At 43.3% G+C, this 23971-nt stretch overlaps 1 protein-coding gene across 2 annotated transcripts; it reads right to left on the bottom strand.

Moving 5' to 3' along the window:
- Positions 1 to 4: 4 nt before the first annotated feature.
- Positions 5 to 23965, bottom strand: LOC130127267 (serine/threonine-protein kinase tousled-like 2). 2 transcript variants are annotated; one of them, XM_056296850.1, is made up of 21 exons: positions 23629 to 23965; positions 22138 to 22232; positions 18246 to 18317; positions 16878 to 16947; positions 16012 to 16049; positions 15676 to 15768; positions 14690 to 14791; positions 12650 to 12742; positions 11676 to 11786; positions 10875 to 11011; positions 10611 to 10763; positions 9840 to 9906; positions 9634 to 9731; positions 9180 to 9261; positions 3684 to 3775; positions 2695 to 2784; positions 1723 to 1892; positions 1213 to 1351; positions 657 to 768; positions 428 to 535; positions 5 to 181 (listed from the first exon to the last, which is right to left on the bottom strand). In XM_056296850.1, the coding sequence occupies exons 2-21, from the start codon at positions 22228 to 22230 to the stop codon at positions 5 to 7; spliced, it is 2097 nt and encodes a 698-aa protein (XP_056152825.1). In that variant the 5' UTR covers positions 22231 to 22232; positions 23629 to 23965. The 2 variants fall into 2 exon arrangements, with proteins under 2 accessions (XP_056152825.1, XP_056152824.1); XM_056296849.1 differs by lacking the exon at positions 15676 to 15768.
- Positions 23966 to 23971: the final 6 nt, after the last annotated feature.

Genomic DNA, 23971 nt, shown 5'->3' with positions numbered 1-23971 from the left:
CCCTTCAGTTGGAGGCGCTGCTATTATAAGAGCTGGAGGTGGAGGGCATTGGAGGAGCCAGAGGAGTGCTGCCGGTGCCTAGGGCCTTGCGAATATGTGGCATGAGAAAAGGGTCACTGGCCAGCTGCAGCACATCAACACGGTCTTCCTTGCGGTAGGCCAGGCAGCGTCGGATGAAGGCCTGTTTAGGTTTAGAAGAAAAATAAGCAATTTGGTCAGCTTTTTTTCTATAGCAGCTCAAACTGCTTAGGCAACTTGCTTTATTGCTAATATTTGAATAATTAATGTCCACTTTTAAACATGACACTTTGTATGGTCTGTATTCCCATTATGTTGTTAGTTAGCATGATTTTGAGCTTATGCTCTTACTCTTTTATAGTATACTGAAGGAATTTGTAGTTTTGCAAGAGATGAGCATCATCCGTACCTTGGCTTCTGTGGTAACCACAGGTTTTGGGGGGAACTGCACCTCAGTGGCTTTTAGAATTGTGTTTTCTTGGAGGATATCCTGCTGGGACTGGTTATGACCAAACGGCTAGATAGACAGAGATAGAGAAATGAGTGAGGCATTCACAGACCACCTTGAACTTCAGAATATTGTTTTTTAGAAAGAAGCAAATTCATCGGGGAAAAATGAATGGCCAATGGCGATGTACCTTGCGTCCGTAGAGGCTCTGGTAGAAGATGACCCCCACTGACCACACATCTACCTTGTTGGAGATTTTGGGGGGTTCCTTACCCACCACAAAACACTCAGGAGGCAGGTACCTGCATGCCACACAATCACAGATTGAACAATGACGGAATGAATTAGTTTAAACACAAGAAGAAAAACAAGCAGATTGTGGATGGTCCAAAGTAACCTTCGCAGCAGACAAACCTTTGAGAAGATGAGAAAAGGCTTGGGGGAGCTGTGTAAAAAAACTACAGGTAGGATGTGAAGACTAATAGATTAAGTTGGATTTTCACAAACAACGTTTATTTCCTTCCAGATGATGCTAAACAAAGAAAAGGCATGGTGTGTAGATAATGTGTTTCTTTAGTTTGTCGCCATCCCGTTGAAGTCATCATTAGATGGGCTATAGACTGTTTGTGTATGTGTCTGTATGTAAATAAGAAAATTAGAGATTGGGTTAATGGTGGGTTAATATGGGTTAATTTGCAGTAAATTAGTTTCCCCAAGGGGATTGATAAAGGCAACTTAATGAGTACCAATAGGTCCCTGCTCCCTGAGATGTCAGCTCCATGCCATCTACTGGGTTGTAGCTGTCGTCATCCATAATCTTGGACAGGCCAAAGTCTGTGATCTTTATCTCTCCACAGGCAGTGCCATTCACCAGCAGGATGTTCCCTAAGGACACCATGTGAAATATTTCAATCAAAATAATGATTAAAAAAAACCCACACAAATAAAAGATGGAGCACCAGTCAGACAAATATAGTGAACATATATATCTATAAAGATTTAATGGGAAATACTTTAATGTTAAGGGAGAGTCATCTGTCAATTTGTCAGCCTTAAGATCAGAATTGATTCTGAAATTATGCTAACTTTAAAAGACCACTCAGTAAAAAAAGAAAAGGAATTATTTTGTAGAATCACATTTGGTTTCCACTTCAGCCCTCCCTCTGCCATATTATTAGCATTTTTAATGCACTGTCTTGGTGTAGGAAGGAGGACTACAGGAAAACAAAGGGGTTGAATATGAAAAAGTGACTGACCGGGCTTGAGGTCGTAGTGAATGATGGGTGGCCGGATCTCGTTGAGGTATTTGAGGGCATTGACAATCTGCATGACAATGGAGCGGCCCTCCTTCTCCGACATCAGCTTATGCTGTTTCAAGTAAAAGTCCAGGTCATTGCCCTCACAGTACTCCAGCACAGTGCAAAACCTGAAGAAAGACACAAAGTTGGACCTTATACAGAGCATGACGTTCTTACCAAGATGCTGAAGGCATCTAAGCAGTGTCAGGCAGCACACAGTGGACCCTAGTAGCCCACAGGAACATAAAATGTGTCTAAAGTCATTTTCATTATAGCTTGAGAATGCTCCAAAGAAAGCTTCTACTGAAAACAGGTTTTTACCATCAATCTTTTGAACGTGTAGAAAGGCTGAAAAGCACATTTAGCTACAGAAAATCTTAATGTGTGTGTGTGTGTGTGTGTGTGTGTGTGTGTGTGTGTATATATACACACACATACATATATATACATACATATATATATATATATACATACACACACACACATACATACATACATACACACACACATATATATATATATATATATATATATATATATATATATATATATATATATATATATTCTGAGTCAGCAAGCAATTTCAGCTTTAGTCCCATTTCTGATGGGCCTGTGCATGACTGGTTAGCAGACAAAGGAAGAAATCGTATTACACTCAACTGGACCTCAGAATGACAGAATTTGAGAATAGTTTTGTGTTAATATTAATACAGAGGACAGTTTTCACATGAAGGGGTTGATTTGCTTGCTTCTTCCCCAAACAATATATTGTAAGCCATGTCAACTTATTAAACCTTTTAATTAAGTGAAGAATGATGCAAATAACGTATACAGACCCATTCCATAAGCTACAAGTTACAGTTGAGTTGTCAAAGCAGCAGAGACCAAGTTGCAACTGTTGTGTGAAAACCCTTTTTTTCCCCCACTTACGAGTCTGTGTCGAGCGAGAAGTAGTCATAGAGTTTGACTATTCTAGGATGGTCCAGTTCTTTGTGGATTCTGTATTCTCTACAAGCATGTCTAGAAAAATGGGAGATACACAGTCAACAAACAGCAGCCCATTGTTTTAACAAACACACATTAATGCACAGTCACCGAGTTAAAAGCAGGCAAGTAACAAGACTACATTTGGAAACGGGGAAAGCTGAAACATATTTTGCATCGACAATCGTATAAAAGTGACTCGATTTACAACTACTTTACTCAGGAACTGGCCCTGTTTTATGCACTTGCTACAGCTACCAGAACAGAAAACTACAGACAACCCCTTTCTCATAGAGGTATGGAAACAATACAAGAATACTAGCGCTGCAAAGTGGCTGGGCATATGCATTTGTCTTACCCTCAAACCAATTTGGCACAGAGATTTGCAAGGACACAGCTTGAGCTTCCTGGGTCAGTGCTGATTTGCAACAAGAACATCCTCACTGTTGCCATGACAGGGCTTCCCATATGACTACTCAGGCAGACAGCCCAGTAAAATATATATATATATATATATATTTTTTATCTGAGATAATCTAATGTGCTGAGCAGGCACTCAAGACTAATCCAATACAGTTTTCAACAAATATTTAATGCTGTAAAACACAGAATTCATGTAGGCTAAACCAATGATTGCAATGACGCATGGCAAACTGTATTACTTAAACAGTCTGGTGACAATGCTTCCACAGTGCATAAAGAGGTAAAGTGTGAAACAAAGCCAGTCAGCCTAGGCAGAACATATCTTTGACCAATTGTTTGTCTGAGCAATTATCAATTCTATAAAAGCAGAATGATAATTTAAAGGGTGAAAGTACAATGATTTCAGGTGAGGTGACACGCCAAACACACTAAAATATTTTATGGATAGAGTAAACTATTCCCACTGCTGTGAAAAGTCGTAGCAGGACTGGTGGACAGATGCTCAGACTCACTTGTGGTAGTTTTCCTTCTTCTCCTCCCTCCAGTTCTTGTTGAGCTGGTGGATTTTAACAGCCACGTACCTCTGTTCTGTCAGGTCAAAGGCCTGGGGGAAAGACAACAGTTTGGTGCCAAATCAAATCACATAAAAATTAATAGTAAATAAGTTGTTCAGCAAAAATAAAGCCTGCTGGCTGGTTGCATTTGTAGTGACATCTTGGGTTTATAAAATGAATGTATGCCACTTAAGAAAAAAAGAAGACAAAGACAATCATCTCTGAGTTAAGGTGTTTAACACCAGGTATTTCAAATGGGACAATCCTGTTCACTGTTTCAGCATTTCCTTGTTTATAAGTGCAGAGATACATGTTGGCTCTATTTGAGTTATAACAAGGCTAGATCTTGTGCCTCCACAGTAAAATCCTACTTTTTTTAATTCATGGAGGAAAATATCCCATAGCATTCAAGCCTCAAAGCCTATAATTTGGCCGCACACTCTAAATCAGATTATTTCAAAAGTTACACAATTATCACCAACAACCACAAGAGGATGTGATAACTGTTAGCTGGGAACAGAAGGGGGACTTGTACCCCATCTAGAGAAGTGTTTCTCAATCTGGTCCTCTGGGATCCACAGCACTGATGGGCTTCTATTGTGCCAGACAGGTAATTATGTTCACCTGTTGGATCGGGCATTCCAATCATCTAGGCCAGTGGCTCTCAACCTTTTCGAGTCGCAATCCCCCAGAATAATTGGGTTGGTGTTCGCTAGGGTTGGGTGTTATGTCAAATATCTTCCTACAGATAAAATTATTCTAAGGCAAATTATATCACTGGTACAGGCAATGTAAAGTAAAAACCATTCACCAGTCTAAATTACGTTATTTTATTTTTTCAACGGTACCGCAATCTTGAGAGGGATGCTTAGTTGGGATGTTTCGTAGGACATTAATCATGGATATATTAACTATGTATATTAACCTTATTGTTCTGGACCGCGCCCATTAGTCTGCTGTTGTCCTTGCTGTCCTTTGATTGCCGCACCTTCCGCGTCCTACTTAATGTTAGTTTTTGATACATCAACTGTATTAACCTTATTCTGGACTGCACTTCTATTAGTCTGCTGTTGTCCTCGCTGTCCTTCGGTTTTCTCAAAAATCATTCCTCCACACAAAATAGCAACCAAGACGGCTGGATCCCAGGGTCCTCTTAAGAAGCTGATGCTTAAAATGTATTTGGGCAGAAGCTGTTACTGCTGATGTATGTCTTCAGGTTACTCATATGACAATAAATTGAATGTGTTTTTAAAGGTGACAATGATTTATGTTAGATTTCTGTATCATTCAATGCCTGCAATGTTTTTTCATGTTGATCCTGATATGAAGAATGCTTATTATCTACTAAACGTACAGACTTTTAGTACTGTATTGCTCTCTCAAAGAAGTCTTAACGTACACTGAGGGCCAGCGCAGAGCACACCTTTTATACAGTAACGGCACAGTAATTATAGACAGTACCCCTATTTTTCACATCAGGTGTGCCGTGGGTCTGGACGGTTTCGTGCTTTTTTTCTCCACAAGCATCTGGCGACCCCTGCAATTATCTCATGACCCCCTTGGGAGTCCCGACCCCCAGGTTGAGAACCAATGATGTAGTCAGCAAGGTTTTAGACCTGGCTAAACAAATTAATGTAATTAACTGCCCGGCAGAACAGAAAACCTGCAACGCCGTGGGTCCTTAAGGAGTGGATTGAAATTCACTATTCTAGATCAGTGGTTCTTAATCTGATCCTTGGGTTTAATTATGTTCACCTGTTGTTCCAGTTCTAAAATCTCACTGATTAGATGGATGGAATACCTGAAACAATAGGTGACTGTAATTAATTACCTGATCAATGACCATTATCAGTTAACCTCTGACCTACGCCACCTTTCAGCAAGTTACTGAACTTTAAACTGCTCAAAGGGGGACTGCACTGTAAGTGAACTCTGTGTTTATAATATACTGTAGTGACCTACTTTAGGCAGGTTAGATATTCACCATGTGGACCAGAGACTGTCCCTTTAAGACAGTGGGTTCAGGGTTAGCAGGGAGGATTGTGGGTAGAGGGAGGTTGATGCATTGATGATTGTTAACTGTTCACTTGAAGTTTGTTGGAGGAAATAAACAACCCCACGGCTGAGTAGTCAAAAGGAGAAGTGATCTCATCTCCTTTCTGTCATCCTCCACATTGGTGACCCCGATGTGAGCCATGGAAAACAAAGCTACCAGTGCAGCGGCAATGGCTAACGCCGTCTCGCTCAAACTGCCCAACTTCTGGGAAATGGCTGCAGCAGCATGTTTCGCTCACATCGAAGCCCAGTTCGCTATTAGGAACATCACCGTGGATGAGACCAAGTACCACTACATCTACAACTGCTGGTTGAGGCTGCGGGTGTCGCCGTGGCAGCAGTAGTTTCTCGTCGGCAGCAGGACTCAGGGGGACTGTGCTTCTACCACACTAGGTTTGGAGCCAAAGCCAAGCAATGCCGTGCACCATGCACTTTCAGCGGAGCGGGAAAAGCCAGGGCCGGCACTCAGTAGTAGACCTGAGTGTTGGCCAGGAAGGCAGGCTGCTGTTTATTCAGGACACCATCTCCAGCCGGCGGTTGCTAGTTGATTCAGGTGCGCAGCAGAGTATCCTGCCTGCGACAGCAGTGGCGCGATGGCCGGCAGATTCGGCCCCCCATGGACGCTGCCAATGGCACCCTCGTCCGTACCTATGGCACAAAGTATGTGGAGGTGGTTTTTGGAGGTCGGCGGTTCGGCTGGGATTATGTGATGGCGAAGGTGTCCATTCCCCTCCTGAGCATGGATTTCCTGTGCGCTTATGGACTGTTGTTGAACGTTAAAAACCGCCACTTGATTGATGCCGTCTCCTTCTGCTCCTACCCATGTATGCTGGGGGGAGGAGGGTCCCATCAGCTTGTCCAATATGCTTGCCACCGGGGATGAATTTCAGCGTTTGCTCGCTGAGTTTCCAGACCTCACAACGCCAAACTTCTCATCAGCAGTCACCAAGCACGGAGTGGAACTCTACATCACCATGACTGGCCCCCCAGTCTACGCCTGTGCACGGCACCTCAACCCAGCCAAGCTCGCCATCACCACGGAGGAGTTTGCCAGCATGGAGCGCCTCGGCATCATGCGCCACTCCAACAGCCCGTGGGCCTCCCCCCTGCATATGGTCACGAAGGCTAACGGTGGGCAGCCACCCACTTTTTTCAACCACCAGCTGCACAGTAGTGAGAGGAAGTAAAACACCTTTGACCGGGAGTTTCTTGGCCTGTTTCCTGCCATCCGCTGCTTCCGGTTCCTGTTGGAAGGCTGCCGGTTCTCTGTGTTTGTGGACCACAAGCTGCTGACGTTTGCCATGGCCAAAGCCACTGAGCAGTGGTCTGGGCGCCAGCAATGCCAGCTCTCTTACATCTCGACGTTCACCATGGACATCTGGCACGTTGCTGGCAAGGACAACTTCGTCGCCGACTGCCTCTCCTAGGCAGTGGTGGGGGCCGTCCACTGGAACTCAACTACGCTGCCATAGCGGCAGACCAGGCTGCTGACACAGAAGTGCAGGCCTTCCGGACCGCTGACACCGGGCTGCAGTTGAAGGATGTTGTGTTCGACAACGCCGGGGCCACGCTTCTCTGTGACATCTCCATGGGGCAGCCCCGACCCATGGTGCCCACTGGCTGGCAGCGGCGGGTTTTCGACACCATCCATGGCCTTTCACACCCAGGCGTTAAGGCATTAACAAAGTTGATAGGGGCCAAGTTCGTGTGGCATGGCCTCAGGAAGGACATCAAGGACTGGGCAGGCACCTGCGTGGCATGTCAGAACTCCAAGGTTCATCGCCACACAAAGGCACCCCTAGCGATGTTCCTAGTACCCAAGAGGTGTTTCAACCACGTCAATGTGGACCTAGTGGGACCCCTTCCCTCCTCCCGTGGTTTCACTCACCTCCTCACCATGGTGGACAGGACCACCAGGTGGCCGGGAGGCTATTATGCTGTCATCCACCATGTCTGCCGAGGTGGCCCGGGCGTTCATTGAGTCCTGGGTAGCCCAGTTTGGCAAGCCGTCTGACCTCACTTCTGACCGGGGCCCGCAGTTCACATCCGAGCTCTGGACTGCAGTCGCCGGAAACCTAGGGGCGAAGCTCCACTGCACCATGGTGTACAACCCGCAGGACAATAGTTTGTGTGAGCAGTTTCATCGTTCTATGAAGGCCGCTCTTCGGGCCAGCCTCACAGACAGCGGCTGGGTCGACCGGCTCCCATGGGTCATGTTTGGCCTGCAGACCGCCCCAAAGGAAGACCTACAGTCCTCGTCGGCTGAGCTGGTTTATGGCCAGCCACTACGGGTCCCCGGAGGAATTTCTCCCGGACGGTGCGGCACCCTGGTCTGCTGCCCGCCAATTGGCTGTGTTCCAGGACGGCGCCAGCATTTTCACTCCAGTCCCAACTTTGTGGCACTGCCTCCCCCAGTCTTACGTCCCCAAGGACCTGCAGTCAGCCGGGTACATCTTCATCCAGCACGACGCCCACCGTAACCCCCTGCGGCCCCCCTACAACGGCCCCTTCCGTTTCCTGGCGGCGGGGGCTAAAACCTTTGTGGTGGATGTAGGCGGTAAGCCGGAGCGGGTTTCAGTGGACTGCCTCAAGACAGCTCACCTGGACTTGGACAGACCTGTTCAACTGGCCCAGCCGCCTTGGCATGGATGCCCCCCTGCCCCTACACCCTTCAAGAGGTGCAGTTTCGGCCGCATTATTCTTCCCCCACCACGTAGATTTTTTTTCTTTTTGTCATGGTGAATTCTGGGGGGGTGTGTAGTGACCTACTTTAGGCAGGTTAGATAGTCACCATGTTGACCAGAGACTGCCCCTTTAAGACAGTGGGTTCAGGGTTTAGCAGGGGGGATTGTGGGTAGAGGAAGGTTGAGGTGTTGATGATTGTGAACTGTTCACTTGAAGTTTGTTGGAGGAAATAAACAACCCCACGGCTGTGGGTCAAAAGGAGAAGTGATCTCATCTCCTTTCTGTCATCCTCCACAAAACCGTATTTCGCACCATAGTGTAAGTCACAGCAAAAAATGCGGTTGCGAGGAAAGAACACATAAGACGCTTCGATGTATATGTCGCATTGAAATGGTGGTACAGTATTTTCAATTGAGTAACAAGATTAAACAGTGCCACCTAGTGGTCTTACTTGAAATACAGCGTATTCATCCGACAAAATTACATTGCATAAATTGCTTTGGAATAGAAGTCGCAGGACCAGCTAGATGAGTAAAAAAACTGCGACTTTTAGCCTGGGAAATATGGTAGTTGTGCACAAAGTCAAATTCCCATGAACTTGTGTAAAATGGCATCTTAATATTTCATCTTCTTCAGAAAAAGTGGCAAATTAACACGTTATTACTTTAAGTTATGGTAACCACTGAGAGTATAGATGAAAGGGCATATGCTCACTTTGTAGACTTCACTGAAGCCACCTCTTCCAAGTAAGTGTAACAGCAGATATCGGTCATTCAGTGTAGGGTGGTCTTTAAACCTGTAGAATAACACTTTCTTTAGACATTTGTGTCTTCAATGTTTACCAATCACCTATATCTTTTGAGGCAACTCAGTCACTGGGACATGCATGGCAAGCTATTGTGCTTAACATTAAATAATTGAAGTCGAACTTAACCACGACATTATCATGCAATGAGTGACAATTACAAACTACAACACAAAACATACACAAATGGCATCAACTAACCCCAATTTCTGTTTCCATTTTGCAAAACAAGATGCATTTTCAATAAACATGGCAAGTTTAGTATTTGTGTTAGTTAGAAGGGGTGAGGTTAGGTTCTTGAGATTAGGTTACAAAGGCACATTTTTAAAAAGCATGTTAAGAGTGAAAAGAGAAGGTACGTACTGCGAATTGTCTTCGTTATGGATTCTCTTCAGTTCCCGAATGTGCAGGTTCCTCACCCTTTCCAATCGCTCCAGCTCTGCTTGGATTTCTGCCTCTTCCTGCAGGCAGCACCAAACAAAGTTTTATCATCTAACCTGACAGTTACTAACCAAGTATCCTCATAAAAAGCAAGAAATGTGCCAAGTGGCTGGAATGTAGGATGAAACCTTTTTCAGATGACCAAGTCGAAGTTTGAAAATCTCCTCTTGCTCATGGTATTCTGCAAGCGACAACCTGTTTGAGATGGAATAAAAAAAAGTCCCCTTATCAAATTATTTTAGGAAGACTTTACATGGGCAAAATATGACTTAACCTGACAATCACATCTGACAAATGGAACAAAAAAGAACATCATTGTATCTCAGCTAACAGGCCAAAACTTATGTTATTCCCACAAACATGAGACTAGCGGTGAAAATACAAAGTTCTAAGGGTTTCTTCAAAGATTCATACAAAGTCTCACAACTCAATTTCATTGACTTTTGTGACCTTGAGCCAAATTTCTAGGTGTTTAAAAAAAGTAAACCCAAACAAGAATTGGCTTAATTATACTCAGCTCTTAACTGAAAGTTACCCAGAGGTCCCAGCGGACCCTGGTATTCCAGACTGCGTTAAAAAATGCTCAAATGTTGCAGTACAATGGCAAAAACCAAAACATGGTTTCAAAGTTAGGGTAACAGTCTGGCTATTATTTGCCGATTTCTTGCAAAAACTGTTGAGTCATATTGGATTTTGCCTAATGGAAGCAGTGATCATGCACTATTCTGGCTTTGCAAACAAAGATAATATGAAAATAATACTATTCATACGAATAAAACTACTCTTACTCAATTCAGTAATATTTGAAAATCAATTTTAGCGGATTGTGTGTCAAAGCATTTTTTTTTTACAGCAGCTCAGTATAGGATGTGCCGAGTGACAGCAATGTGCTGTCTTACGCTTCATTCTCCTGGCCATTGGTCTTGCTCTTGCGTTTGTTCTGTTCAAGGCTTGGTGGAGGCGTCTGGGCCATGGAAGGAGGCTTCCTCTTTCCCAGCAACTTTCTTTGCCTCTCTATGTCCTCCCGCTGTGAGTTAATTCGTTCTTGCTGCCTACAACACACAATATTGACAAAGACACACAATAGTGTTATATTTTGTACATTTTTGGATGCAGAGTAATTGAAATTCAAACACATTATTTGTGTCTATACAAATGCTGACTTGATGAGGTTCTGGAAAGCGTATCCATCTGTCCACTGCTCTGTGAATGAAGCTCCGTGACGGACGGTGGTGAAATGGCCCAGACGCAGGCGGTCCTGCATACTCTTGTCCCTACATGCCATCTTCTCCTGCTTTGACTGAGAATGCATGCGCGCACACACACACACACGCGCGCGCACGCGCACACACACACACACACACACACACACACACACACACGCACACACACACACACACACTTACTTACTTACCTAAGCTTGCGTTCAGTGAAAGACACAATTTACGTTTGACATTGTCTTCTGACTCACTCAGAAAATCCTAAAATCGTAACACCAGTCATGTTGTCATCACATTCTCTCCCACACTATGCTACTGCAAATTACACAGTAATAACCCCTGGTGTCACATCACATCGCCTGATCTTTTGTTCAAGAGCTATGTAATGCTCTCTTCCCTAAACTTGAGTTCCGTACTTCCTTTTGCTTAAGACAACCCAAAAAGTTTCGGCCTCCCCTGAGACTTGTCTTCAGCAAAGTGACTAAACGAAATCTGTTGCCTCCTGATGTAAAATCAAGGGCCAATTATGCGTTAAGGATATCTTATTTTGCGTCACTGAATTAACCAATTTGCATACAGTAACTAGCTAAACATCTCTGTAGCGATTGCAGTTGTTCTGTTAATTCACTGGTTCAAAACTTATTGACAATGTATGCAATCCTCATGTATGGAGCAACTACGACCAGGAGACAAAAACACAGGGCATGCAGGCATGCTTGTAAAAACACACAGATTCTCAATTACCTTCTCAATCAGGAGCTTCTTGCTCATGGTCACACACTTGTTGAGCCTCTCCTTATAGCGATCTAGCATCTTCTGCTGCTCATCTATCTGCCGCCTCAGGTCACAGTTAGCCTGAAAAAACAAGGCTGTTATAATGCATGTCAACCTACTCTTACTAACAACCTTAAAAGGGAGGAAGGGGTATTATGGAAAACAAGATTTGTCTAGTCTTGGGGTTGATTTTGCTCTCAGCAAAGAGCACTGTTGCCAAGCTTTCACAGCACTTGACTGACAACTATATTTCACCAACAAGCCATTCAGAATGCCTGTTGGATTAATGTCACACTGGGGACAATCAACCGAAATTTTGCATAAGGCAACCCATGCCAAGAGCAAGGCAGTCTCTGGTTCAGCAGCCATTATTTTTGTCGAGGAAGCGGGCAGGGCCAGCAATTCAGCCAGCCAATAGGAGTAGCAGCTCATGAATAATAATATTGTGTTAATGACCCCCAAACAGCCTTTTTTCATTTAAGATAGGTGTGGGACACTGGAAACAAATCTTTACTGAAACCAAGCAACCTTTGGTGGAAAAAATACCACAGATGTGTTTCATAGACATGCAGCAGTGATACAAATTTATCAAAAAATAAAAATAGGAAAATACTTCCCCTTTAAAATGACTTATTCCTACAGCTAACACAACACAACAAAAGGATAGTAAGAAGTAACAACATTAGAGACATTGTTCCTGCTCAAGTTGACTGTACTGTTAGTGATATAAGAACTGACAGAGTGTGACAGCCTAACTGGTTTCCCTGACAATCAAACACAATTGGTGTGCAATTTAGGTAGATATATTATCTGAAGATAATCTGAAGATCTGAAGAATGGAAATGGCTGATCCGCTGTGGCAAGCCCTAACGGCAGCAGTAGATAATATCTGAAGATAATAACTCTTCTTCAGGTCTGGATTGGCCCAACAGCGATGATCTTACCCTCAGTAGGTCATCTATCCTCCCTTCTTTCTTCTCCAGATCAGAGTTCTTGTCATTCTCTAGTGCTATCAGCTTCAACAGCGTCAGCTCTGACTGGGGGAGGGAAGGCGTAAAAAAGAACAATGTGTCGAGATCAGGTCATGGTGAATACACATGAACTGTGTCAGCATAGAATTAGCTATAAACAGTAAAGGTCAATACATATTATAAATAAAAAGAATTGTGAAATCACAAGCACCTGGTTTGTTTTCAGAAACCATCTCTAACCATCTCAATTCAGAAACATACCAATTCAAAAACAGCATATCAGATCACAAAGTTGCTTTCACATGTAAAACTTGAACGTAATTCTACACATTTTGTAGGCAAACCAGCATGTTTTACTGAGAACAAGTATGCAATTTAGGCATTAAGTTTAGCTTGCCTCTCTGCTAAGGATTGGCTGAATCAATTCACAAGTTCACAATTTGTTTATTTAACCAGTAGTCAAGGCTTGGGACATGACAGGAAATTAATGTCAGCAAAAACCTGGAAAAGGAAATGACACTAAAATTTACTGCTAAAAGCTGAGCAAACATGCAGGTGTTCTTCAACTAAAAAAGAAACTGCTTTAACTACGGTGGCCCAGTTGTTAGCACTGCTGCCTCACAGCGAGAAGGTCCTGGGTTCAAACCCCAGGCCGTCCCAGGTACTTTCTATGTGGAGTTCACATGTTCTCCCCATGTCTGCATGGGTTTCTTCCCACCGAAGACATGCATATTAGAGTTAATACTCCTGTCAGTGCCCCTGACCAAGACATGGCAAGAAGAGCTGCAGTTGGTTCCTGGGCACTGCATAGCGGCTGCTACTGCTCCTAGCTGCAAGGCTGCCCACTGCTTCCAGTGTGTGTTGGGATGGGTTAAGTGCAAAAGATGTATTCCCCCATGGGGATATCTCATCTTATCAAATCTGGAACACTTTATTTGTCATTTCACCTCATGTACTTCTGCACATGAAATGAAACGAAATGCCCACAGCAGTGCAACATACAGACAAAAACACATTCAAGAACTAAAAGAACACACATATTCAAACTAACACACATATCCAAACTAAACAAAAAATAAAAATCACTATCCAAGGGAACAAACGCCAGCCAGGATGACTGTCGGAACCGCTGGTCTGCATAGGCTAGCAGTTAACCTAGCCTGCCCTGATTACGCATCCTGTCAGATCACCCTCCATGTTTCCTCCTCGGTCGCAGCTCCAGGAAGGGGCCGTGGTCCATGTGGCTACCGGACGAAGCAGACCAAGCCCGCCCAGCCGATCCAGCACCAGCTCTCCCAGCCAGACACCCTTGACAACACCTCCCCGCACTCCACACGATGACATCAAAAACACCACAGTCAACGCCAGGTGAGGCCACCACCAGACCGCCCTCAGTGTTATTGGAACTGCTGGTCTGCATGGGCTAGCAGTTATCTTAGCCTGCCCCACTGTTGTGTCCTGTCAGACCACCCTCGGTGTTACCTCCTCGGGTGCAGCTCCGGGCAAGGCCGCAGTCCCTGGGCCCACAACGCAGCAGACAAAGCTCTCGCAGCCGATCCAGCACCAGCTCTCCCAGCCAACAAACGAAGACAAAAACTTAGACGCAGACATAGACAAAGATACTGCATTGACGGTACTGGGTGAAGCCACTGCAAATGTGAATTCGCACCGCCATCTTCCCACACCGGTACTGGGTGAGGCCGCTGTGAACGTGAATTTGCGCCGCCATCTTCCCACATTGGAAGTGGTATGTTCGCTAAAGCAGTAAAGTTTGCTGTGCTAAACATAGCCACTAAACATGATTACTTGGCACTTAATGGTGGATCGCTGTGCCGATCATTATTTCACAGATGGTCAATTCATCCATTTTCAGTTCAGTTAATCCAGTTTCCGGTAGTGTGTCTTGGAATGCAGAACAAGTTTTGGCCTTGAGGTCAATGTGAATGAGAAGGTTAGAGAAAAAAATTACAGACGGTTGAAGAGTGCTGTGATACAAGCCAATTAGTTGGTTACCTGAGTGGCTTTGTGAAACTGTGAGGGGGGCATCTTGACAGAGCTGAAAGAGGAGGGGTCTGTGTGGGCTGAGCCTGTGGATGAGGGACTGCCGTGCTGAACCTGCACTCCGCAGAGACAAAATGTAGAAAGTAGAGAGAGAAAGAAAGAGGGCAAAAAGAAAGATGGAAGCAGTAGAGACAGAGGCAGCAGGAAGAAATTGAAGATGTAATGAAGAAAACGGGACGAAAAGAAAACTCAATTTCTATCTTGTCAAAACAAAGCCATTGGAAATATGAATCCTGTGATTAATGGCAAAAACACAATGATCCTACAAAGAAAACAACCTGGGACCAGAGTGGATGGAGGCCATCACTGTATGTTTCACTATCTTAGAAATGAACGCTTTGACTAAATCAGTGCATCAAAAGAAAAATCAAAAAGGGCTGGTTAATTTTTATCCCTTACATGAGAGTTTACAGGCCCTTGAGAGGCGAACGAACACGCTGTTTAACTTAAAATGAATGAAAATGACAAGTGAATGGATTCTCACAACTGAATGTGTTTATTAAAAGAATCTATTCAAGTATGAAAACTAAAGATGGATTATCCTGCGGCCATTAAAAACCTTTAAAGATTTAGAAAAGCCAGCAACATTTTACGCGTTAAAAAAAGTAAAAAGTAAAAATGAGGGATGCTTCCATGATTCGAACAGCTCATTTGATGGAGACAATTTAAGTTATGTTGGATCTGTTCTTAAATGTTCCAAATCAGATATTCTTTTTTAATGTCCATAAAAATGAAAGACAAAAAACAAAAAACAAAACCAAGAGACAGACAGATCAATCCTGTCTAGCAAACAAGACATTAAAAGATCATTAAAAAGAAAGACTGAAAGGTAGTCTGAAGTTTAATATACAACCAATATAAAAGAAGGAAAAATAAACAGATATGCTGAGAGATGGAAAGAGCAAAGAACAGCAAGATGGATGGATGATAGCGCTCACCGGAGGATTAGAGAGTGAGTGCTGTGGAGAGGAGCGCACCAGTGGGGGGATGCCCCAGGCAGGACTGGTGCCTGGGCCACTGCCAACAGCAAACTGGCCACAGGTCAGTTAAGAGTAAAGACAAAGAGAAAGAGAAAGAGAGGGAAATGAAACAGAAGTTGTTGCGTAAAGAAAATATGGTGAATAACCATACAAGCAAAGGGGGCTGTGAGGATGATCCATCATGTTAGAAACTTGAGAATGGTTCGAAACGACATACAAGACAGACGCTGGAAGGTAAAACACATTCAGCAGAGCTGGTCACAAGAGAGAGATGCACATTTAGTTGGAGCTCACCTCAAAGTAGTCACTTATTTTGTGCCCTCTTCCCTTTCCTGGACAATAAAACAGGGACAATGAGTACTAAGCACTTTCAAATCCATGTTAATGTTTTGATATTTCACTTTTTTTATATAAGCGTATATAAATGGACAAAGTTTGCCACTCTAGAGACCCATATCTGTGACTTAAATCCCCCCCCCTCTTTTTTCTCCCCAATTGTATCCAGCCAATTATCCCACTCTTCTGAGCCGTCCACCCCCTCTGCTGATCCGGGGAGGGCTGCAGACAGCCACATGTCTCCTCTGATACTTGTGGAGTCGTCAGCTGCTTCTTTTCACCTGACAGTGAGGAGTTTCGCCAGGGGGACGTAGCGCATAGGAGGATCATGCTACTCCCCCAAGTCCCCCCCCCCTCCGAATAGGCGCCCCAACCAACCAGAGGAGGCAGTAGTGCAGAGACTAGGACACATACCCACACCCGGCTTCTCACCTGCCGACACGGCCAATTGTGTCTGTAGGACGCCTGATAAAGCTGAAGGTAACATGGGGATTCAAACTGGCGATCCCCGTGTTGGTAAGCAACGGAATAGATCGCCAAGTACCGCTGTGACTTAGTTTTACCTTTATTTTGAAACCCTAGTCTAAAAATTTTACTCGAGCATCAACAAATACAAAAAAGTAGAGACTAGTCATGTCATTTCCCTTAGGGGCCCAGGTAACACTCTTCAAGAAGTAATTATGCCAGTTTGAAATTATTAAATATGACCACCATCCTCAGGGAAGCAAACACTGTGGGTTAAAACATTTCTCAATTTGTATGGAATTATGTTACACTGAAAACTACCACTGTTTAACCACAGTGAGAACAGTCAGAGTACTTACCCTGGCTGCTATCATAGATGTCTGCTTTTCTCTTCCTGCTTCTCTGGTCACTGACCTTCTTCTCTGGTGTCTAGAGGGCCAAGCAGACAAGAAGAGAGACGTGGGACTTCAATCAAAGCCAGAAATGCCATTCCAAAAATCCAAAGGAGTTGAATCAAGTGCAACTGGACTTGGTATATATCAGTTGCACTTGATTCAACTCCTTTGGATAACCATGACCTGGATGAATGAGAACATTCACAGACACCATTCCAAAAAGTTAAAGCCTAGTACTAAATGTCTCTATGCATGAACAATAATCCAGGCAAGAATATCGCAGAAAGTTGAATCAGTTCATCTGGACACAAAATCTATTGAGAAACGTTTCGTTACTCATCTAAGTGACCTCTTCAGTCTAAACTGACTGCAGGTATCCCCACCCTTATAAACAACACAGTGGAACAACGACTAAAACCAACAATCAGTTTCATATGCAATCATATACATTGTAACTAGAGTTACAATGTCTTTATGCACGCTCAATAATCCAGGTGAGAAAATCAAAGAAAGAAAGTTGAACCAGTTCATCTAGACACATTTATTGAGAGAAACGTCTCATCACTCAGGATTTGAGCGAGGAGTCAAAGAGGCCATCTATGTGAAGAGGGAACAACCATCCCTGAACTGGGGGGGGGGGGGTAAGAGTACATCTGTCGCCATTTTACAATGCTGTGATTACAACCATTCCCAAATCCTCTGTGAATAGTACACATTATCATTGATACTGGTTAATGGTCACAGCAATTTGCATATGAAACTGATTGTTGTTTTCGGTCGTTATGCCACTGTATTGTTTGTAAGGGTGGGGATACCTGCAGTCAGTTGAGACTGAGGAGTTCACTTAGATGAGTGATGAAACGTTTCTCAATAAAGGTTGTGTCCAGATGAACTGATTCAACTTTCTGTGACCTAGTTCTAAATATTTATTCCCCTCCCCACACTGACTTTTTGGAAAATCAACACTCTTATCAACTTACTGCAATGAGTCGTGGTGTCCTGCGTGTTCAGCATTTAGTCCCCTACAGTGCATGTATCAATGCTTTTGAGCTGATGTTAAGTCACCTTTTACTACTTGCTTATAATACATAGTGTGCTCGAGTGTTAACAAATTAAATACTTGACAGGATGTTGCCAACCTCTTCATCACACAACAGCAGGCTGATCAAACAGCTTATTTATCCAAGTGTTCTACAACCAGACACACTACTTCACCATTTGTACAAATAGCTAATTTTAACTAAGGAAATTAATGGGAAATGAATATGATTGGGACACTGCATACTTTTACTGTTGTTACTTATCAAAACAAGTAATTGTGACTGACTTTACCTCTAGCTCCTTGTCACTGAGTGAGCTCACACTGCCTAGGGACTGGTTGGACGACTCATTTTGGGCCGAACCCTGGAAGACAGCAAAAAGTCAGTATCAGCCTAATGACAAAACCAGACTTATTGAAAAGACTGACCTTCCTACTGTCCATCTAAACATTATAATATTCAACTCTGTTCTAAAAAGCAGATGGTGGAGCTGTGTTTGATCTTGGGGTTTAGGGTTTACAATTGTAGAATACGTTTTACTGCTTTTGGAAATACGGGAGGAAAATTTCCCAAATAACTTAAGTCTAACATCAATAATTACACGTATGATATAAAAATCTTAAGCCAAAGGACTACATTTTCAGATTTTTCCCACACATAAAGAGATGCCAGATCACTTTACGTTCACGCCCATGCATGCACACACAGAGACATAGGACTCTATAATTTTGGCAATAGTGTAGAGTCAAATGAAACAGGATCAGCCAAGAATTATAGTTATCAGAATCCATGTTGTCAGGGGGAAAAGTAACGTCAGTTAGCTTCTGATTTTGTTATTTTTGAGAATGTGGATTGGTGGAGATCTTACTTCGGTCAAAGATAAGTTTTATTTCCAGCCATAAACGAGAAAATAAAGAACTTGCCTGCTAAGTAAAGTAAGCAACACAGTCTGGTACCACATGCCATTTAAATGTTAAGTGGTACATCATGTTGTTTAGATGAGAGACCACTTGCATCAGGAAGAAAATGTTTCATCATTAGCTGAAGGTCATTGTTAACAATAGATTTGCTGTGCAATCATTGCCATTTACCTAACCATCTAGAGAGGCTGAGAGGATGTAAACTGCGTTTGGAAATATGTTCTATTGACTTTCAATATAATTTAGCATCTCACACTAACTTTTATTTTGACACTATTGTGGATACTGGTCTTCAGCATAGCCTTATTAACTTCCAACAGAGGCGATTTACAAGCTAACAGAGTGATTAGAGAAACTTGTCAAATGCAAGACAACTCATGGAATTTGTTCCCTATTCATTTTACGCAGAAATAACACACCAATAAAAGCATTCTAAATTTGGCTTGTACAAATTTGGTAAAAGTTTGGGCTTTTTTTTTTTAACATTTGGGCTGCAAATAAAAATTATAGTTGTGCACTTTTCTTCAGATGTTTGTCTGTTGCACAGCACAGTAGGTCACAATCAGCCACTATCACCTTGACTAAAAACAAAATCTCATAAAGGAAACGTTGCACACCTGGTTAATAGAATTAGAGTGGTGATGTGCAGACATCCATTGCCTATTGCAGAGCCTTGTAAGACTAGGAAATGACAGGCTGTCTTGTGCAGGGGGTTGAATCTTCCAGATCCTGCCTGCGTACTGATGCACAAGATCACAGTCAAACAATGTCCTTTATCAATTTGTTTTCCCCCACATGCACACTTTCTATTTTACCAATTTCATGCAAAAAAGTAAAGGACACATACAGATATAGTGTAGATTGCATTAAGTCTATCTTGTGCTAAATATCACATTTAAACTTTTATAATACAAAGATGTGTGGTTGCTCATTTAAGGCCGGATACAGGCCTAGAGAAAAGAGCTTAACTTCCACTAGGATTACCCATGCTAATAATGCAGGCACTCATGGCAATGTAAAGAACTAAATGTTCACTATATATCATGGACTATAAGAGAAATGAGTCAGAATTTTTTTATTTATTTATTTTATTTCCCCCCCTTTTTCTCCCCAATTGTACTTGGCCAATTACCCTATTTTCTGAGCCATCCCAGTCGTTACTCCACCTCTTTTGCCGAGCCGGAGAGGGCTGCAGACTACCACATGCTTCCTCTGATACATGTAGAGTCGCCAGCTGCTTCTTTTCGCCTGACAGTGAGGAGTTTCGCCAAGGGGACATAGCGCGTGGGAGGATCACGCTATTCACCCCAGTTCCCTCTCCCCCCCAAACAGGCGCCCCGACCGACCAGAGGAGGCAGTAGTGGAGCAACCAGGATACATACTCACATCCGGCTTCCCACCCACAGACATGGCCAATTGTGTCTGTAGGGACGGCCGACCAAGCTGGAGGTAACACGGGGATTCGAACCTGCGATCCCCATGTTGGTAGGCAATGGAATAGACCACTACGCTACCCGGACACCCAGAATTTTGTTTTTATTTATTGACAGGAAACGCGGTGCTGCTTATACTGAACCATTAGTATTGCTTTAATTTTTGAGTCATGGGAGGTATGTCAGCAGAACTGCTTGAGAAGTTTTCCATTTGCTGGGACAGCGAGAGCAAGTAACAGAAAGAGAAAGGGCGTCCATGAATATCTATATAACCACAAATATAAACAGAAGCAGACTTATTATCCACATTGTGACAACATCTGTGATTGTGAGACCATTTTTGCACATAAGCAAAGTCTATCTGATGTCAAGTCCCGTATGAGGCCAACTAGCAACAAAAACCTCAGCAACATAAGAACAAACCCTACCATGCATATACAATATCCTGTTAGAGAAGTCTTCTTGGGGCCAGCTGTATGGCTGACTGCAAAACACACAACTGTAAGTCATAGCTTTCTTTTGCAAGACCACAGACAATGACTTGTATGCTTGCTACTTCTTAAGTGAATCTTTGATTCTTAATGCTCTAATGTAGCTGAACAGCTACATTCCACCATCATTTCTGTTGCCAGGTTTTGCACACACACCTACTTAACTATCTACGATCATTGTTTATACAACGCTGAAGAGTCCACCAACAAAATGTACCCGTTCACATTATCTCATCTATCACTCTCAGAAACGCTTCCTCAATCATTCACCTTCTCTCTGTCTCTCTCTCTTTGACTCTGCTGCACACAATTCACCAAACGTTTAATTTCAAAGCACACTAGAAGCCCAGGCACAAAGTGCAGTGGATGCTTTCTCAGAAATGCCACCTTGTCAAGATACTTGCACGTATGTGTGCATGTATACACGCAAACACACGCGCGCGCACACACAAAGTTCAACAGTAGGTTTGCAGTCTGGCAGGCAGCCTATGCTGTGGGCTTCAGCATCGGTGGTGCCTTCTCAGTGTCTCTAGTCTGCTCTGAAACAAAGAAGCCGTTGGCCAGCTCCTATCTTTGCTAGGACAGAGCTTGTTTTGTTTTAGCTTCAGCACAGAGACCTTTCTTCCATGATCTGTCCACCAGATTGGGAAGGGGAGAAAATCTTCAGCACTCTGGTTTAAGTAACATTTTCGATCAGAGTATGTATAAACATTAAGGTTGATGTCTTACTGAATCAGGCAGCCAAGTGGCCATTTGGCAAGCCTCAATACAGATTAGCTGTCAACCAAATGAAGGATGAAGCATTTCCTTCCCATTTTTACATACACAGCACCTGATGACACACAACCTGCATAAGTACACAGAAAACCCTTAAACACAGGATGTCACAAAACAGTGGTAAACAGTAGAATTCAAAGTGTATATGAACTGAAGGGATGACAGGATCCATTGCCAATCACCACAGAGTTAATTGGCTGTTCTCGTTCGCATTACCACAGAGGAATAGCAGTGGGGATGTGAGCCATTTGTTGGCAGTTATACAACAGTTGCACTTTGGTACCTAAGACACCAAATGCCACAGGGGTAAAAAGGGCACTTTTTAAAAATGCATTCAACCCAATTAAGTTAAAGAAAAAACAAATTACAGCGAAATGTCTGCACAAAACTACATTTACAGGATATCCTGAGCAAGTATCCTTTGAGAAGTCACTAACTGAAGCAAAAAAAAAAGAAGCAAATCTTACAACTTCCAAATGCCATCGAATCTACACAAAACAGCAGCTATTTATGCATTCTGCAAGGCAACTCCTAGTTCTTCTATTAGGTGGAGAGATGCAGACCTTTGCCACTCCGACTCCTGTGAAGCGGGCCTCAAGCAGTTCTTGCCTGCGTGGGTCCAGGCTAATAGCCTGGCTCTGGAGTTCTTCCATCATGCCTGGAGGGGGAGAGCACATATGAAACATGAGTGAGAGTCACAGTAACTCATAATAATTAGCTAATGTGCTAAGTTTTGTTTAAAAACGAGAGCAAAAATTACCCATTGACAGGAGGGCGCTAACTTGGCTGCATTTACTTTTAGGTGGCATTTTTTTCACAGTTCTCCACTATACATTTGCTACCAAGACCATGCGTGTAGAAAGCTCTCTTGATTTATAACTGTCTGGTAAACTAAGCAGCGAAGCATGGCTGTTATTTTTTGCTGGGAATTGACCAGCGACACCGCATTCATGCAATTCCCTCTTGTAAAGGCAGCAATGAACTCGGGAAAATTTACACATACTCCATTAGCAGCTCTTCTCCAGCTCTTTTTCTCTTCTCCACCAACCCATGTCACAGGTATCCCAGATAATGTAGGAAATTTGGACATTCAAAGCAAAACACCATAGCAGCAATAGAAATAGAGTAGGGAGTGGCTCTAAATCTAAACTTTGCCATAGAGTTTGGTTACTCACTCAGTTATAGCACTCACTTGAGCCAAGTAGACCCTCTCAATACCGAGGATTAAATCTAAGATGGTTGCATTGTGCTTGTTGTAATATATATAGGGTGTTGATGTTTGGATTTGACATCAGATCAGAATAATAGGATCACATCAAGATAGAAACCCCTTGATTTGGCAGACGTAATGGTCATCATAACCAACTGCTTTAACAGAGATTTCCTTTTCACCACTAAGAAGTCCAACCTAAAAAGACATCCATTACATAAGGGTTTGGGGCTGGGTTGTTCTTCAGCAACGGGTTTCCCAAGCAACACGGATCTAATAACTATATCATTATTAGTTTACACAGTTAGTCCCGGTTTTTGGCAGCACATCTGCTTAAGATGACTAACCATGTTAAAGACTGGTCTTCAGTAAACGTGTTAGGGTTTAATAAAGCTTTATCTCAACTTTCATGACCAAGCCATGACTTCAACTTTATGAAATGCTAAATCAGTTTTGCTGACATCATGTCTGAGCAAATTCGAACAGACTTCCAATAAAACTGGAAACGGGGTTTGTATGGCAGTATGTGAAGCAAAGTGAACGACTGACCAGAAGATGCTCTCAATATGTCTATAGCCAACCTGCTAACGCTAGCGTTAGCATAAACTACCATCCCGTTAGCCAACTCACCAAGGTGCACTATCCAAAATTGTGCGGAAATTAAAAAAAAAAACAAGAACTAAAATGCCCAACTTCTCCTCGGCAAATAAGTTTTGTGTTACTCGCGGGTTAATTACCCGTGAAAGCTTTAATCAATAAAGCGACGCTTGGTTTATGTTAACGTTCACCAAGTTATCAAGCTAACGTTAGCGTTGTTGTGGTAACGTCGTTGCGGTCGCCTCACCTGAAAGGGACGTTCTGTTTGGACATTCACTCCACGGCCTCGGCTCTCGGTCGTACCCCTCTCCGGTTTTTAGTCCCCCTTCACTTTCACCAAGAGCTGCCCAAAATCATCCATATGCGTTTATTCCTAACGCGGGGACAGACATGGCGTTAGCTGCCTCAGCTAATAAAAGCTAAGAATTTAAAGTGTGTGTCTGCTGCTGGTGTCATCCAGAGGCCCTGATCCTCGGGGTTTCCCACCGCACGGGCAAACCGGGGTCTACTGATGTGTTTTGGGGGGTCTCGGTGTTGTCTCTGTCCGGGTGGTGGCGTCTCTCAGACAGCGGTCACATCCCTGCCTCGCC

This window comes from Lampris incognitus, chromosome 17 (genome assembly GCF_029633865.1).
Source record: "Lampris incognitus isolate fLamInc1 chromosome 17, fLamInc1.hap2, whole genome shotgun sequence".
NCBI lineage: Eukaryota > Metazoa > Chordata > Actinopteri > Lampriformes > Lampridae > Lampris > Lampris incognitus.
This window is presented reverse-complemented; position numbering and strand designations above follow the sequence as displayed.

Bases quoted from the DNA above. Each gene is read 5' to 3' on its own strand.
- LOC130127267 (XM_056296850.1), bottom strand. From the start codon at position 22,230: ATGATGGAAGAACTCCAGAGCCAGGCTATTAGCCTGGACCCACGCAGG. The intron at 18,318-22,137 runs GTCTGCATCTCT...GCTGTCTTCCAG, and splicing joins CAGGAGTCGGAGTGGCAAAG to GGTTCGGCCCAAAATGAGTC. The intron at 3,776-9,179 runs GTGAGCATATGC...TCTTTCCCCCAG, and splicing joins GCTTCAGTGAAGTCTACAAA to GCCTTTGACCTGACAGAACA.